At 53.8% G+C, this 16889-nt stretch overlaps 1 protein-coding gene across 2 annotated transcripts in view; it reads right to left on the bottom strand.

The window, feature by feature from the left end:
• Positions 1-16889, bottom strand: part of MMD2 (monocyte to macrophage differentiation associated 2) — a 57677-nt gene that overhangs the window by 8908 nt on the left and 31880 nt on the right. The window contains exons 2-7 of one of the 2 annotated variants that reach the window (XM_081552712.1): positions 16263-16344; positions 14390-14550; positions 10549-10623; positions 5407-5508; positions 4552-4621; positions 1794-1997 (exon numbers count right to left, since the gene is read on the bottom strand). In XM_081552712.1, coding sequence (XP_081408838.1) covers positions 1794-1997; positions 4552-4621; positions 5407-5508; positions 10549-10623; positions 14390-14550; positions 16263-16344 — 694 coding nt within the window. Of the gene's footprint in view, positions 1-1793; positions 1998-4551; positions 4622-5406; positions 5509-10548; positions 10624-14389; positions 14551-16262; positions 16345-16889 lie in introns of those variants that run through there. The other variant, XM_081552713.1, reaches the window with a different exon arrangement.

A 16889-nucleotide genomic window follows, 5' to 3' on the forward strand; every position in this document is an offset into this window, starting at 1 on the left:
TTTGGTCCCCATCAACCGCTCAATGACGGGACTGTCATCTCGGCCTGCCATGGTGCCATGCTTCGGGAGTTTTCCTAAACAGCATCCCAGGACCCACGTGGTCCCTCCCCCACCTCAGACCCCAGCAGAGGTCGGGTCACAGGGTCCCTGCCCTCAGCCAGGGCTAGCCTGCCCTCCCCCTCAAAGTTTCCCCTCCCCCCATCTCCAACCCTGACCCCCCAGCTGATAGGAAATCCTTGGTGGGCTCACAGGGCAGGTTTGCACAAACACACACACACACCCAGGCAAGAGGACAAAAATCCCCAAGCTCAGAACCCACCCGCCTGAGGATGTGTCAGAGGACTTAATATCGTCTCAAATGTGGGGTTCCAGATGCCGGAGCCCTCAAACACCTCGGAATGTGCGAGAACTCGGCGTTAGGCATCCTTGTCTCTGCCCACTTGACCCTGGCTGGGAGTCTCGAGTGAAGTCCGTCTAACGAGATGCAGATCCTGACGTAGCCTGAGACGCCAGGTTAGACCCTGCAGGCGGCCTGGCTCCCTCCCCAGCAGATGCCCGCGTGCCAGTCCCGAGTGCTGGCCCAGCTCCGTGAGAGGGCTGAGGACACAGCCCTGGAAGGCCGGTCTTTGGACTGCTGAAGGCTTCGGAGGTGGGGGGTGTCCCGGGCGCTCTGCCCAGATCCTTATCAAACAACCCGAGGCCTTCCCTCCAGGGCTCATCCGAGGAGTCTCCAAGGGCGGCTGATCGGCACCCATTGAGAATCTGAATCACAACAAACCCTAAATCTGGAGCAAGCAAATGAGTTCCTGGGATCTGCTTGCCCCCCCACCCCACCCCCCAACAAATGGCTCTCGTAATTTCTCTGGGTTTGTCGGCAAGAGAAGAAACGGCCAAGGCACGGGAGGCGCATCCCCCAACGCTCACCCTCTGTGCTGAGAACCCGCTGCCGCGCAGCAGGATGGCGGGCTGCACTGGGCCCGCCTCAGTCTCCCCCCACGGCCCCCACCTGCCCCCTCCAGGGGACCAAGCCCAGCAGGATGGCGGGCTGCACTGGGTCCGCCTCAGTCTCCCCGCCACGGCCCCCACCTGCCCCCTCCAGGGGACCAAGCCCGCTCCCCAGCATGGAGACGCCGAAGTGGTCTGGCCACAATCCCACTGCAGAGCGCATGGGGCAGGCAAGGCAAAGAGGTGCCTTCACGAGTGCCGAGTTGATTGGCAGTGGCTGCCCAGAGAAGTCGTGGAAAAAATTCTGAAACCGCCCCGCGCGGCAGCTGATTTGGGATGACTGCCACGGTCACGGATTCTCACCATCCCTGATCTACAAGCTGGGGGACTTTCCCCCTGAGCAGGGGATAACTCCCCAGCCAGGACTTTGGTAGCAGAGAAGGAGGCCCAGGCCACCGGGGTATCGATAACACCAGACTCCCCGATAGACTTCTCAGGGCCTTGAGAAGCATGTATGGAGCCCGTCATTCCTCAAGTGGCCAGGACCATATCTGCCCCCTTTTCTGACGATGTGAATGTTGGTTGTTTTAGGAAACATCTGTCTAGAACAGGAACGCACTATAGGGTTAATTTCTCCTCTGTGACAATGACTAAATGCCCTCTCTCTCGCCTAGAACCCAAGGGATGGTCTGGCTCATCGGCAGAAGTGATCTTGGGCCCAACTGAAAGCTCTACCCGTGGGAGGGTGGACGGGCTTGGACGCTGTGCCCTGGGCTCAGGTTCGCAGGAACACTCCCCATGATGCTCTGCTCCAAAGGCCTACACGTCCCCACACAGGCTGGGCCACCTCACTTGGACACCTTGGCCTGCAGGGTGCTGGGCAGATACAAGTACCTCCAGATGGCATAGTAGTGGATGCCAGCACCAAATGCCACAAAGAGGTGCCAGATGGCATGGGCAAAGGGGATCCTCCCGTCACTCTTGAAGAACACCATGCCCAAGCAGTAGAAGACCCCTCCGGTCACCAGCTCCCAGATGCCCTCGGTGTTGCGCTGCCGGCAAGGACAAGGGTGAGCACAGATCAGATGAGCGGCCAGCAAGACCAGAACCACCCAGCCATCCCCCCACCACCCCAGACAAGAAGACACGTGGACGGTGCGGCCGCCCACAGTCCCAGGAGGGGCATCTCAACACACCGATGTCACCAATTCTCCACCCCGCCCCACCCCCACCGCACCGATTCATTCTCGTGTGTAACGCATTTCTGTCAAAATCTCAAAGGATATTGCGTAGCTTTTTATCTTTCCTAAAAAGCAATACATCAAAGAAGGGAAAGCAGAGACACACACAGATACTTGTACAATCAAGTTCACTGCAACATCATTTACAGCAGCCAAAAGGGGGGAGGCAACCGAAGCATCCGCCAGGAGGAGAATGGATATGCAAAATGGTATTTGTGTTAGTTTGCATGATGGAGCATTACTCAGTCTTAAAAAAGGAGGAAACTCTGACACGTGATACACCACGGAGGAAACCTCAAGGATGTTGTGCAAAGGGAAATAAACCAGACACAAAAGGACAGCGACCATAGGCTTTGATCACCTGAACGAGTCAAATTCACAGTTGGAAAGCACAGTCGCCGTCTGGCTACCAGGGCTGGGTTGGGGGCACAGGTAGGGAGTGAGGGTTTAATGGGGACAGACTGTGGGAAGATGAGACAGTTCTGTGGATGGACGGTGGTGATGGCTGCACAACAAGATGAATGAACTTCACGACCTTGAACTGAACACTTAAAGACGGCCAAAACCATTAACTGTATGTGTATTTTATCACAGTTCTTAAAAAGTAGTATGTATCCATGGGATGGAAGTGAGAGTTGGACGATAAAGAAAGCTGAGCACCGAAGAATTGCTGCTTTTGAACTGTGGTGTTGGAGAAGACTCTTGAGAGTCCCTTGGACTGCAAGGAGATCCAACCAGTCCATCCTAAAGGAGATCAGTCCTGAATATTCATTGGAAGGACTGATGCTGAAGCTGAAGCTCCAATACTTTGGCCATGTGATGCGAAGAACTGACTCATTGAAAAAGACCCTGATGCTGGGAAAGATTGAGGGCAGGAGGAGAAGGGGACGACAGAGGATGAGATGGTTGGATGGCATCACCAACTCAATGGACATGAGTTTGAGCAAACTCCAGGAGCTGGTGATGGACAGGGAAGCCTGGCGTGCTGCAGTCCATGGGGTCAGAAATAGTCGGACACAACTGAGCAACTGAACTGAACTGATCCCTGGCGAAACATTTTAGAGAACAACCACAAGCAGTAAGAGAACAGCGGCATTCGCGGCCCTCTGAGGTGAGCACCAGTGACACGCGGGTGGTTGTTACGGCAGCTCAAGGAGAACAGGAGGGACGGGGGAGTAAGAACCTCCCGCCTCATCTCCTGGGCCCCCTTCCCACAGGTCTCACTGCTCACCACCAATAACGGTGTCTGATGGTATCCTTCCAGACTCAGAGGGACGGATCACTTAAGATAAGGGGGCTCAGGCCACCTCTGTCAGCCTGATACATCCCTTCCACGACCCAGTCTCGTGAGGATTCATCTACCTCCCCATGTGGGGACCCACCTCGGTCTTCGGAACAGCTGGGGAGCTTAAAGGTATGTACAAGCACGCACCCAGCCACCCAGGGGGTGACGCCTGACTATTAAAGACATATCACAGTAACACTTCTCAGCACGGACTGCTCGCCATTCCCCATCCTAAGGGCCTTCCAGGAGTTATCCAATGCCATCTTCACAACAATCTCCCGAGGCAGGGACGGCTCTATGTGACAGGCCCTCGACATCATGCCAAGGGAGACAGGCATGTTGCAGAACAGTTCGTACAGCGTGGTCCCATTTTTTTGTAAAAGAACAAACAAGTCATCATATCTGCATGTCCACAGAGACTTGCCTGTTAACCATCCTTAATGGTTTGTTGTATATCTTTTCTGTTTCTCATGAAGAGGCATCAGATAACTCACGTTACGGACTCAATGGACATACGTTACCGACTCAATGGACATGAATTTGAGCAAACTCCGGCAGACAGAGAAGAACTGGGAAGTCTGGCATGCTGCAATCCATGGGGTCGCGAAAGAGTTGGACATGACTTAGCGACTGAACAACAAATGCACGTTTTCACAGGGAAAATGTTGAGGAGGAACGCTAAGGGGGCTGTCACAAGCTGGAGACTCAGCTCTGCCTCCAAGGCCACCTACATTACTATTATTATAGATTTAATTTAGCCAGCAGGTACTTACTCTGTTGCAGGCACCCTTCCAGTCCCTTTCCCTGAGTTTTCTTAGTTGATCCCTAAATAAGCAGGAAAACTGGAGCCCAGAGGGACTAATGAACCCGCTGAGGTGAAGCAGACAGAGGAAGCGTCCGGGAAGCAAGGAGCTGAGCCCAGGGTGACCTGCACGTCTCCTGCCTTGGCGGGCGAGTCACGTGGACCCCTGGCCTGCGATCGCCATCTGCCGGAGCAGAAGGCTCAACCTCACCACCTCCAGTGCCACTCTGGGCCCCCTCCAGCCAGACGTGAGGCCCACACCGGGTGGGGTGACTTACCATGGAGAGGATGACCAGGGCGGGGAAGAAGCCCATGACCACATAGCACATCAGCTCCACGAGCTTGTACCTGCCAGGAAGACACGGTGGCGTGGCCTCCCCGTGAGCATCGCCTCCCCCATTTGGGTGGGGAGGGGACATCCCCCCCCAAGAGTAACAGAAGGGGACTCTGCCCTCTGCCCAGCACCTCTGAGCTCTGAGCTCGGATTTCACCCAGCTGCACCCAGCAAGTGCTGGCAGAGCCAGGTGGCCGTGGGCGGGTCCCTGTCCCTCTCTGAGGCTCGGTTTCCACACCTGTGAACTGACATTGGAGGATGGCAAATGCTGGGTGGGCATAGCATGCCTGGGGGCTACTCCCTTGCTCAACCCAGGGCAGGCATTACTATTCGATCCCAGCACCTTTCACCACAAGCTCGAGCGGTCACTCTCCATCCATCCGAGCGGCGGCACCAACTGACACCCGTCTGGTGTCCTTGGAGAGTCCAGGAGTCTGTGGCTGCCTTTCACTTCTCCAGCTCTGTTTCCTTCCCCCACGTCCTCATTCCCCTCCTGTCTCTCAGCAGGATGGAAGGGGGTGGGCAGCCCTGAGACCTTCTCCTTCTTACCTGCTAACACAGCTTCAGGAAGACCCCATTCAGTGAGTCGAAGCACCAGCAATGACCTTTTAATTTTAAACTCCTCACATTGACCCTATGGACTGTGGTCCTGGTGACCGCTGATGGGCCTGGACACAGGGGTGACAGGCATGGCTGTGCCCACATGCTTCTGGGGACATCCTGAGGTCTCGTCCCGCCAGGGGCAGGGAGGAGGCCCTGATGGAGGCACCCCATCCCCTCTCCCCCCGCCCCGGCTTACCGCTCATGAAAGAAGAAGACATAGACAGTGCCGACCGAGGCCATGATCCAGACCAGCCATCGCATGTGGGAGGCCCAGGGGCCCAGTTCGCGGAGGTTCAGCCTGGGAGAGAGGACGGAAGGGCACAGGGGCCTGAGGGGTGGGGGCAGGCCTGGGACCTCGTCTTCCACGGCCAGCCCCTCCCAGGGACACGGACCCCACAGAACGCCTGTCCCCTGTGGCTCCACGTGTGGGACGTGGCCTCTCACGGGGGGCACGTGGAGAGGCAGAAAGAGAAACCGAAATTGTATGCAATTATTCAAGCCAAGTCAGCAAAACGGAGGATGTCCCAGCATGAAGGAAAAGGGCATCTCAAACCAGTGGGCGTTTCCTGGCGCCCGGGCTTACTTGCCCCGCGGCTTGCGGTTATCTTCCCAGAGCAGGGATCGGACCCATGTCCCCTGCATTGGCAGGCGGACTCCCACCCACTGGACCACCAGGGACGTCCTGCTTGCTGGGTGACAGCTGAGCTGGGCCTCGTGAGTTTTTCCCTCTGCAGCCAGCACAGTGTGGGGTTCGGCAGTAGACAGGACTTTGCAGGAAGAACTCCTTCCTTCCGCATTCCTGAGATTCTGCCCAGGCTCCCGGAAAAGTGGGTTTTTCTCTCTGCTGCTCCAGCCAGGTGGTGTCTCCTGGGCCAGGTGCCTGCAAGGCCCAGGCTTTGGCTCCAGCTGTTGGCTTAGGTCAGTGGTCCCCAACCTTTTAGGGACCAGGGATGGGTTTCGTGGAAGACAATTTTTCCATGGACTGGGGAGGGGATGGTTTCGTGATGATTCGAGCACAATTACATTTATTATACACTTTATTTATTATTATTATTATTATTATTACATCAGTTCCACCTCAGGTCATCAGGCATTAGACCTCGGAGGTTGGGAACCCTGGCTTAGGAAACGGCTGCGGAGCCAGGGGCCCTGGACAATGCAGGCCTGTGCCCCAGGCGAGGGGGCTGGTCCTGCACCCCCTCTCCAGCCCCGCATGCATGCATTCCTGCCTCCAGCCTGTGCCGCTGTCTGTACAACCTGACTGCACAGAAACACACTAGACTCCTACAGAAGGGCCTCTGGTTCCAGAAGACGGTGACTTGTCTTTTGTCCTCCTCAATATTTATGACTCAATTATCAACGGTTTTCTGCAGCATTGGGGAAAGGAAGGTTCTGTGTCACCCCTGACCCAGCCAGTTTCTTTGATCATTCGTGACCCAGTCCTCCCTGCGTGGTTAATCGCGTGAACGGCGTCTGTGTGCAGGTCACCGTCATCCCTCTTCACGACAGCTGAGGGAGGGGGTACTATCGCTGCCTCCATTTTAAAGGCCAGGAGACCGAGGCTTGGAGAGACCCAGGAGTTATCCCAGGACACGTGGCTCCGGAAAGGCTGATCAGGACCAGGGCCTCGTGCAGTCTGATGCCACAACTGTTCTCTTTCAGCAACGCCGGAGCCTTGCGACCACCTTTTAGATCCTTTCTTTAAGTAAAGGTGATATGCTGGAATCTTATATGTAAGCTTAATCTATCAAAAACGAAAATAAAGGGGCTTCCCTGGTGGCTCAGGGGTAAAGATGCTGCCTGCCAATGCAGAAGACGCAGGTTCGATCCCTGGTCTGGGAAGACAGCACATGTCTCGGAACAACTAAGCCGGTGTGCCACAACTGCTGAGCCTGTGCTCCAGAGCCCGGGAACTGCACCCACTGAAGTCTGAGAACCCTGAGCCCGTGCTCCTCAGCAAGAGGAGCCACCGCAGTGAGAAGTAGCCCCCGCTCACTTCAACTAGAGAAAAGCCTGCACAGCAACCAAGACCCAGCACCACCAAAAATAAATAAATTTTTTTAAAGAACGAAAATAAAACCCCCCAAATGGAGTTTTTTTTCAGCTTGAGGCAAGGATGGGGGGACCCAGAGTCATTCACGCCTCCACCCCCTCAACCAAACCCTTGTCTCCTGTCTCGCTTCCCTCATGCACCCGGGTGTCCAGGTAGGACACTGTCATCACCTCTGATCCTCTCTCAACCTCACATCCAGTCAACCGCCGGCTTCTGCCGACCCTTCCCCCCGACTCTGCTCGCAAACCAGGGTACATCTCCCCTTCTCAGCGCCTGTGTGCCTCCTTCCCAGCTTGGTGGTGTCCGACCTCTGTGTTGGTGTCGGGACAAAGTCCACATCCTCCAGGAGACACTAAGTCCCTCAAGGACGGACGGCTGTGTCTTTGTTCACAGCCACAAACTTGGACAGCAGCACTGGACGGGCACGGAGCCGGTGCCCAGACTGTCAGCGTCAGGGATGAAGACCAGAAACCCAGGCACCGAATCAGCCAAGGCGGGGAGACAGTCAGAGGATGGTTCCAGAAACCTAGGTCTAGGACAGTCACTGCCGCTGAGCACAAACCCAGCTTTACTCTAATCGGCAACATCCAAGAAAGAAACCAGAGATCACCCGGCTCCTGAGAACTGCAGGTGGTGCCCGGGGGTGACCCGGGGCCTTCGAGAGGCACCCTCCCATCGTTTCTGGCTTCTCTCCCCTGCTCTCTGCATCTCCAGGGGCCCCCACCTGCCCACTCAAACAGCAGCCCCTCACCCAGGGCTGACAGTTCTTTTCGGGGTCTCCGTACACCAGCCCACCGGGCATCTGACAACCAGAAGCATCCTGGTTTACACGTTCCCCTCCTCCCACAAAACTCAGCTGGGCATGGGCTGCCTCTGATCACGCCTCCAGGCTGACAGCAGCAAGGGCCAATTTCCTGGGGGAAGCCAGAAACCCTGGTATTCCTCCCCACCTTCAGCCACTCACAGTTTCCCTACTCAGTTTCCTGTAAATACATTTTCCATCCATCCATCCATCCTCTCAACTCCAAGGCCACTGCCAAGGCTCCGGCCACAACCATCTCCCTCCCAGCTCCTTGCATCAGCCTCCTTACACCTCCTCCTTTCCAAGGCATCACCCTTCGGTCCAAAAGATAAAACCAAGGACCTCCCTAATGGTCCAGTGGTTAAGACTTCGCCTTCCAATGCAGGGGGAGCAGATTCAATCCCTGATCGGGGAGCTAAGAAACCCAATGACTCACAGCCAAAAAACCAAAACGTGAAACAGAAGCAATGTTGTAACAAATTCAATAAAGACTTTAAAAATGGTCCACAGGGAAAAAAAATAATAAAACCAAGTGAATATCCTGCTTCAAGCGCCACCCACTCCTCAGTTCACTGCCACACCCACGCGAGAGCGACCAGAGGACCCACCGTGGAGCCATGATCACCCCAAACTCGGAAACCCCGCAAACGCCTGTCACAGGAGATGGACGCCTCTGGTCATTCATCCAGAAAGCTGTCCAGCAAGGAGACTGGACCGCGACTCCTGCGACCGTGATTCCGTGACCCTCACTACACAAGGCTGCCTGAAAGCGAGACCCAAAAGAATGACGATTCCATTCACGTGAAATAAGAAATCGGGAAAAGCTGCCCCAAGACGGCCGATGATGGGATGTGGACACCACCCCCGGGAGCCGCGGACTGGGGAGGGGCTGGACACGCGGCTTCTCCACCCGGGGGGCTGGCGCGGGATGTGGGAATTCCCTGTGTGGACCCCTCCAGGCACATCCCAACAAAACATGTTCCAAAGGCAGTCGCCTTCGTGTGCACCAACTAAACCCACTTGTTAGTTGACATAATGAAAAAGAACACTCCATTCACGATAGCCAAAAACTGGAATTCCCTGGGCAAAACTGGGACAAACCTATCTGTGGCTCTCACGCCTTGGAGGCCAACACGCACAGGCTCTAGGGTGGGCTGGCTTCCGTGGTTGTGGCTCTGGGCTTCAGAGAGCGGTTTCAGTAGCTGTGGTGCATGAGCCCAGCCACACTGCAAAATATGAGAGCTTCCCGGACCAGGGATTGAACCCACGTCCCCTGCACTAGCAGACGGTTTCTTAACCACCCGACCACCAGGGAGGTCCCTGCTGGAGGAGTTTAAACCGGTACAATCTGTGCAAGGTGCCTTGGCAACAATTAGCCAAAGGACTAAGGCCCACTCCTGCCACCCAGCCTCCAAGTTTGGCATTTACCCCACAAAGATCAGGCTCGGCTTAAGAATCTGGGGCTTCTGTAGCTCAAAACAGGTTGGCTCAGCAGTTTCACCTGTTTCCAGCCAACTGAACCAGGCACAATGTGTTGCATTGTGCAAGGACTTTCACTGTAGCCCTGTGTTACAGCAAAGTAAGGGGAGTCCTGACGTCATAAATATTCATAAATAGAGGTGGCCAGGGAATATTATGCTGCTATAAAAAAGGAATGGGGAAATCTTCAAGGTACTAATATGAAAAGAGGTCCCCCAGAACATGACTAAGAGAAGGAGAGCTGACTTCAGCATTTGTACAGTATCCTTCCTTTTCTACTCAAGTAGGAAAGGTGGCTCAGATGGTAAAGAATCCACCTGCAACATGGGAGACCTGGGCTCGATCCCTGGGTAGGGAAGATCCCCTGGAGGAGGGCATGGCAACCCACTCCAGTATCTTGCCTGGAGAATCCCCATGGACAGAGGAGCCTGGTGGGCTGCAGTCCACGGGGTCACAAAGAGTCGGACACAACTGAACTACTGAGCATGCACGCAGGAAAGTATAGGGACTTCCCTGGCGATCCACTGGTTGAGACATCACCTTCCAATGCAGGGGGTCTCAGTTGGATCCCTGGTCAGGGAGCTAGGATCCTACATGCCTCATGCCCAAAAAACCAAAAGGTAAAACAGAAGCAATATTGTAACAAGATCAATAAAGACTTTAAAAAAATAAAGAAGGAAAGTATAAGTGTGAATATATATATGTGTGTGTGTGTGTATTTGCATATATGCATATGCATGTATGCAAATGCATGTCTATACATATACACATACACACACATTTGCTCTTTTCTACACAAAATCACCCTGCAAGGATACACAGGAAACTGGCGCTAAGTCATTGCTTCTAGGAAGGAGACTGCATGGAGGGCGTCCTTTTACCGACACTCTGTTGTGCTGAGGTCACAGATCACCCAGCCAAACATGCAGGGAAATTCGAAGAAGGGAAGGAGAGGAAGCCAGCCCCACCCCCCACCTCGCTCAGGGACCCGCAGAGACACTCACCAGGGCGCGTAGGAGGCCGCAATGAAGAAATAGATGACCATGCGGTCCGACATGTGCAGACAATGCTCTACCGTCCTGCAGCAGAGAAGGCGGGTTACGGGGGCCCAACCTGGACAAACGGGCTTCGGGGAGGGGGACCTGGACGCAGGGCTGATGAGGCCCCATCCAGCCACCATCCCCCCTCGGGCCTCAGTGTCCCCATCTGTGAGCGATCAAGGCAGTGCTTTTCCAGCCAGGCTCCCTGTCACCCCAGGGGCTGAATGGAGACACCTCAGGGGTTCCGTCAAGGACCCTCCTCCCCGACATCCTACTTCGCTAATCAAAGCAACTCTGCATTCTGTTTTACATTCTGGGCTTTTTGAAAGACTTCAAATGATAAAAAATTCAGTAGCTTAAAAAAACAGACTCACAACAGACACAGAGAAACACAGTCTGCAAAACACAGACTCACAGATATGGAGAACAAACTAGCGGTCACCAGTGGGGAGAGGGAAGGGGAGGGGGCAAGACAGGGAAGGCGATGACATGATACAAAGTATCACGTATAAATCAAGCTACAAGGGGAGTTCCCCGGCCATCCAGTGGGTAGGACTGGGTGCTTTCACTGCGGTGGCCTGGGTTCAATCCCTGGTCAGGGAACTGAGATCCTGCATGCCTTGAGATGTGACTAAATAAATAAATATTGAGTAATAAAACACAATAAAATAAGCTACAAGGACGTATCATACAATATGGTGAATATAGCCAGTGTTTTGCAGTAACTATAAATGGAATATAATCTTTAAAAAATTGTGAATCCTCGTTGTACACCTGTAACTTATGCTGTACGTCAATTATACTTCAATTAAACAATGAAAACAATTCAACTCTACTCAATATTTTTAATAACCTATATGGGAAAAGAATCTGAAAAAGTATACACGTGTGTGTGTGTGTGTGTGTGTGTGTGTGTATAACTGAATCACTTTGCTGTACACCTGAAACTAACCTAAGATTGTAAACCAACTACACTTCGGTTAAAAAAAATAAAATAAAAATGAACTAAAAAATACATACTCAATAGAAGCACAGCAAGCAGAAGAAAACATGGAAAATTAAACACTTATTAATTTTATTTCAGTCTCTTTTCATTAAACCAGCAAACCTAGGTGCTCCTGAAGACCCTCTGGGTTCTGGTATTCCGGTTCAGGTCCAAGTTCTGGAGCCAGAAGGCCTGGATTCGGATCCCAACCCCACCACGGAGGAACAGTGACCCTGAGCAAGTACTTGCCCTGCCCGGTCTCAGCTCCCTCATCTGTGAAACGGGGGGAGTACTGGCATCCTACCACGGGGTGAGGATGAAGAGGGTCAGGACTTAGCACCACGCAAAACAGGAAGTGCTCATAAATGTTACCTGTTTCCATTATGACCTCACCTTCAAGAGCAGACCACATTCCTTAATACATCTGGCCAGCGTGGTGCAGCCTCCAAAATGGTACCCAAGGAGCCCCACCTCCTGGTCCTCACACCCTCATGCAGCCCTTCCCACAACAAATACAGCAAAGGTATGGAACCAATGGGAGGTTGCACAAGTGCCAGTGTGTGGTTTCTGAGGCTGACAACCTCCACCTTGTTCTCTTGGATCACTAATACGGAGGGGAACAAGCCACAGGGCCATGGAGAGGTCCACGTGGGAAGGACCAAGCACCCCCCAAGGATCCAGCACCGATGCGCCAGCCCTGCAAGGCAGCAGCCTCGGAAGTGGCTTCTCCAGCCCCTGGAAGCCCCGGCAGCATCTTGACCACATCAGCAACCTTGGACCAGAACCACACAGCTAAGGTCCCCAAACACTGCCTCTCTGAAGCTTAGAGAAAGAGAACTGGAGTCTATCATTATTTGAAGTCTCCATGATTCGGGATAATTTGTTACTCGGCAGTAGATAACTAATACAAACTGATTCAGTCTGGCCACTGCAGCCCTCATTAAATGTGGCCAGTGTTTCTATCTGACACTGGGCTAACTGCACGTCTCCCTAGAAATACAGGGAGTAACAACAGCTGACATGTACAGGGCACATTCTGTAATCAGAGCACTGCGCAAAGCTCTTAAGCATGACCTCTCTAATCCCAGCTAGCGGGGTCGGGACCATTATTTCACCCACCACGTCAGAGATGAGGACACCAAAGGGCACCACAGTCACACCGCTGACAAGTGGGCCCACACCCAGTGACTCGTGTCTTTAGGAGGAAGAGGAGAGGGGGACACACAGATGCACAGAAGGAAGGCCTACGGAGATGGAGGCGGAGGCTGGAGCGACGCGGCCACAAGCGGAGGAACCACGGGGGCCACCAGAAGCTGGAGAAGGAAATAAAGGGTCCTGCCCTGGAGACGTGGCCCCACTGATCCCAGACTCTGGCCTCCTAAACCGTGAGCGGCTAAGCTCCTGGTGTTTCAGGATGCTCCATGTGTGGGAATTCATTCCAGCAGCCACAGGACTCTCACACAGTGGGGTCCACCAGGACCCACGGAAAGAATGGGGGCAGGATGGGTGGGTACAGCAGTCACACGGCTTCTGGGGTCAAGAGCGGCACCGGGCATGGGGGCCTGTGGTCACTGCAGCTGCTACAATGGACCCGAGCGTCCCCTCACTCTGGGGGGGCCCCGGAGTCCTGGAATCAGTTCTGCTTGGACACGACCAGCAATGTGACCTTAAGCATGTCCCGTCACCTTCCGAATTCAGAGTCGTCAACCACAAGAACCGGGATTCTGTAAGCTGCCACGTGCATGAGTCCCGGGATGTCTCAGTCAGTCAAGAAGCCGGTGACAAAGGGCAGAGGCACCCCAAGTGTCCGTAACAGCTGAATGGATAAACAAAGTACAGTCCAACCACGCAGTGAGATATGATTCAGCCTTGAGAAGGAAGGCGATTCTGACACCTGCTATGACGAGCATGAACTCTGAGGACCTTGTGCTCACAGGAGGGTAAGCAGTACACAATCCCATTTACATGGGGTGCACAGAGCAGACGGCTCATAGAGACAGAAAGCAGAAGGGCGGTGCCGGGGCTGGGAGGAGATGGGGAGTTAGTGTTTAACGGAGACAGAGCCTCTGTTTGGGAAGATGGAGATATTCAGTGGATGGATGGTGGTGATGGCTGTACAACAGTGTTAATGTGCTTAATGCCACTGGATGGTACACTTGGAAATGGTCAAGATGGTAAATTTTACACTGTGCGTATTTACCACAATTAAAAAATTAAAAACAACAAATCAAAATTAAAATCCAGGACGCTAATGCATCCAAAGTGACAGCTGCAGAGTGCCCAGAACTTAGGGGTGCCCTGAAACAGACAGTTACTGTGACAGTTCAGGGTCCCTCATAAACACCCTGGGAGTGAGGGGCTTGTTCTTCTAGCTGCTCAAAGTACAAAGTGAAGTCGCTCAGTCGTGCCCGACTCTTTGCGATCCCATGAACTGTAGCCTACCAGGCTCCTCAGTCCATGGGATTTTCCAGGCAAGAATACTGGAGTGGGGTGCCATTTCCTTCTCCAGGGGATCTCCCCAACCCAGGGATTGAACCCAGGTCTCCCACATTGCAAGCAGACGCTTTACCGACTGAGCTACCAGGGAAGCCAACTGCTCAGAGGGGAGCAAACGAGGCTTCTGAGGGTGAGGGGGTCCCCCGGAGGGACTCAACCCCGCCGGCCTGAAGCAAACGAGGCACAAGGCCTTCCATCCTGGGCCCCCCCCGCTCAGCCAAGCACAGCCCAGGGCATCTTGCCTCCCCCTTGGCCCACTGTGGGCCCCAGCCCTGGATGCCCTGCCACGCACGCACCCACACCGGTGGGCTGGGCAGCAGGTACCTGAGGTGGCTCTTCTTCCAGGAGATGGTGTGGAACACGGTGGACACCACGAAGAGCCCGCAGAGCCCGAGGCCGTAGATCCAGGCGGAGACGGCCTCCCAGGCGTCGTCCGACAGGAAGTAGAGGTTGGAGCTGCCGAGGATGCTGGGGATGATCCAGAGCTGGAAGCAGGGAGGGGGAGGTGCTGCAAGGCTGGCCTCTGGAGGGGGGGGCCAGACAAGCGCAGAGCCCCCGAGCGGCCCCCAGGCGTCTTCTCCAGACCTGCACTGCCCAACAGAACTCCTGTGATGGAGGGAAGGTTCTAGACCTGCGCTGCGCAGTATGGAAGCCTCCAAGCCCACACAACTACCGAGCACGTGAAATGTGGCTTGTACCACTAAGGACTTGCCACTTTCATTTTATTTCATCTTAACCGGTTTCAACTTCAAATCCAACAGCTACACAAGGACAGTGGCTACCATACTGGATAGCATAGCTCTGGACAATGTAATGGTGAAACAGGAAGCCGAGATCTCCTGTCTCCAGGAAGCATCTCTGGCCACTGCCCGCATCTTCCATGTCCACTGCTAACCTGGCCTCGAGCACCCTAGGCTGGCCATGATGCTTCACACTGCTGCGTTGTTGCCCACGGGGTTCTCTCCAGAGATGTCCCTCCCCACAATGTCTACCTGGAAAACTCACTCTTCAAATCTTGGTTTATCCATTGGTTCCTCTGAGAAGTCTGAGTTCTCCAAAGCACAGGAGGGGGCAGGGTACAGGGTCTCCAAGAGAGTTTGTCTACTTCTGTGTGTTAGGAGCACTTATTTTGGAGAGAGACTCTATAGCAGCTCCAGCCGATAGAACTACTTAATACAATGCAGGTGGCAGAGGAAATTTTATTTTTAATTATTTTTTAATTTATTTATTTATTTGGCTGTGCAGAGTCTTAGTTGTGGTATTTGGTATCTTCAATCCTAGTTGCAGTGTGCAGAATCTTTAGCTGCAGTGTGCAAACTCTTACTTGCAGCATGTGGGATCTAGTTCCCTGACCAGGGATCGAACCCGAGGCCTCCTGCACTGGGAACTCAGAGTCTTAGCCACCAGACCACCAGGGAAGTCCCAGCACAGGTAATTTTAGATTCTCTAGTAGCCACATTTTAAAAATGAAAAAATACATAGGTGAAACTGACCTTATTAATATATTTTGCTTAGTCCGATATATCCAAAGCATCATTTCAACACGTCATTAATATAAAAAGAATTAAGATATCTTGCATTCTTTTTTTCACACTGAGTCTTCAAAAGCTGCTGTGTAGTCTACAGTCACAGAGCACCTCAGTTCAAACGTGCCGTATTTCAGCTGCACGAGGCTAGTGGCTATGAAGCTGGACAGTGTAGGTCCGGATCTTTGTAAGATCCTCAAAGGGGCCCAAAGGCTTAACGACCGCTGCCCAGAGCAGGATTTCGTGGGGGAGATGGCAAGTATTCCAGGCCCTGGGAACAGCATGTGCAAAGACACTGGGTCGTGCCTTCTATTTTGGAAACAGCAGGTGGGATTCAGGGTGCTGGCGCCTGGGGGCAAAACCATGGCAGTGGGAGGTGGGCCGACATTCAGGCCAAGACCTGTACCTGGGAGCTTCTACCGAGCCCGGACGCTGTACCAGGTACTAGGGAGCCACTGAAGGTTCTTAAGGCCAAAGAGAGGCATGCTCAGAGCCACAGACCCATTTACCCACATGACCTTCCCTCGGGATCCCACTCACTCTTGCGGGCCATGGAAGAAAGCCCGAGGGACAGGCCCCCTCAGGTCAGCGCTGTGTGATGGAAACACTGACTGCAAGGGCAACAGGCTGCCTCCCGGCCCCTCTGTGGCTCTCAGCCCCCCAAGACTCACAGCGTGGGTGGCACAGTTGGCAGCATGCTCGTACTCCGTGGGCTGGTACCTCTTGTGGGCGGGAACCCGGTGGTTCATGAACCTGGAGGGAGACACACAACCCCGGGAGCTGGGCCAAGGCAGCTGGCAGCAGCCGTGGGCACAGAGCCCCAGGGGCCCTCGGCCCTGCTGGTGGGGAGGGGGCCCGCCTCCGCTCCCCTCCCCTCACTTCCTCTCTCTGTTACACCTTTTTTGGACTATCCGGCATTTTGAGCCAAATCCTCAAAGTCATATTTGGTAAATATCGGGTTGTAGGAAATGCCCTTGCAGTCCAGTGATTAGGACTCTTCGCTCTCACTGCCGAGGGCCCAGGTTCAATTAGTGGTCAGGGAACTAAGATCCCGCAAGTCATGAAGCGTGGCCAAAATATTAATAAATAAATAACTCTCGGAGTGCAGCATGCTCTTTCATTTCCTATTTTTAATTTTCTTTACACGTCACAGACATATGGTATATAGCTCCCCAGGGTGCAGTTCCATGGATTTTACACAGACACATGCCCACATGACCACCACCCAGAGCTCCTTTCCCACACCCTAGAAAGTGCCTTCACGCCCCTTCCCCAGAGCACCACCCCTCAAGGAACCC

This window comes from Giraffa tippelskirchi, chromosome 13, assembly GCF_054371585.1.
Source record: "Giraffa tippelskirchi isolate mGirTip1 chromosome 13, T2T-mGirTip1v1.2.pri, whole genome shotgun sequence".
Lineage (NCBI taxonomy): Eukaryota > Metazoa > Chordata > Mammalia > Artiodactyla > Giraffidae > Giraffa > Giraffa tippelskirchi.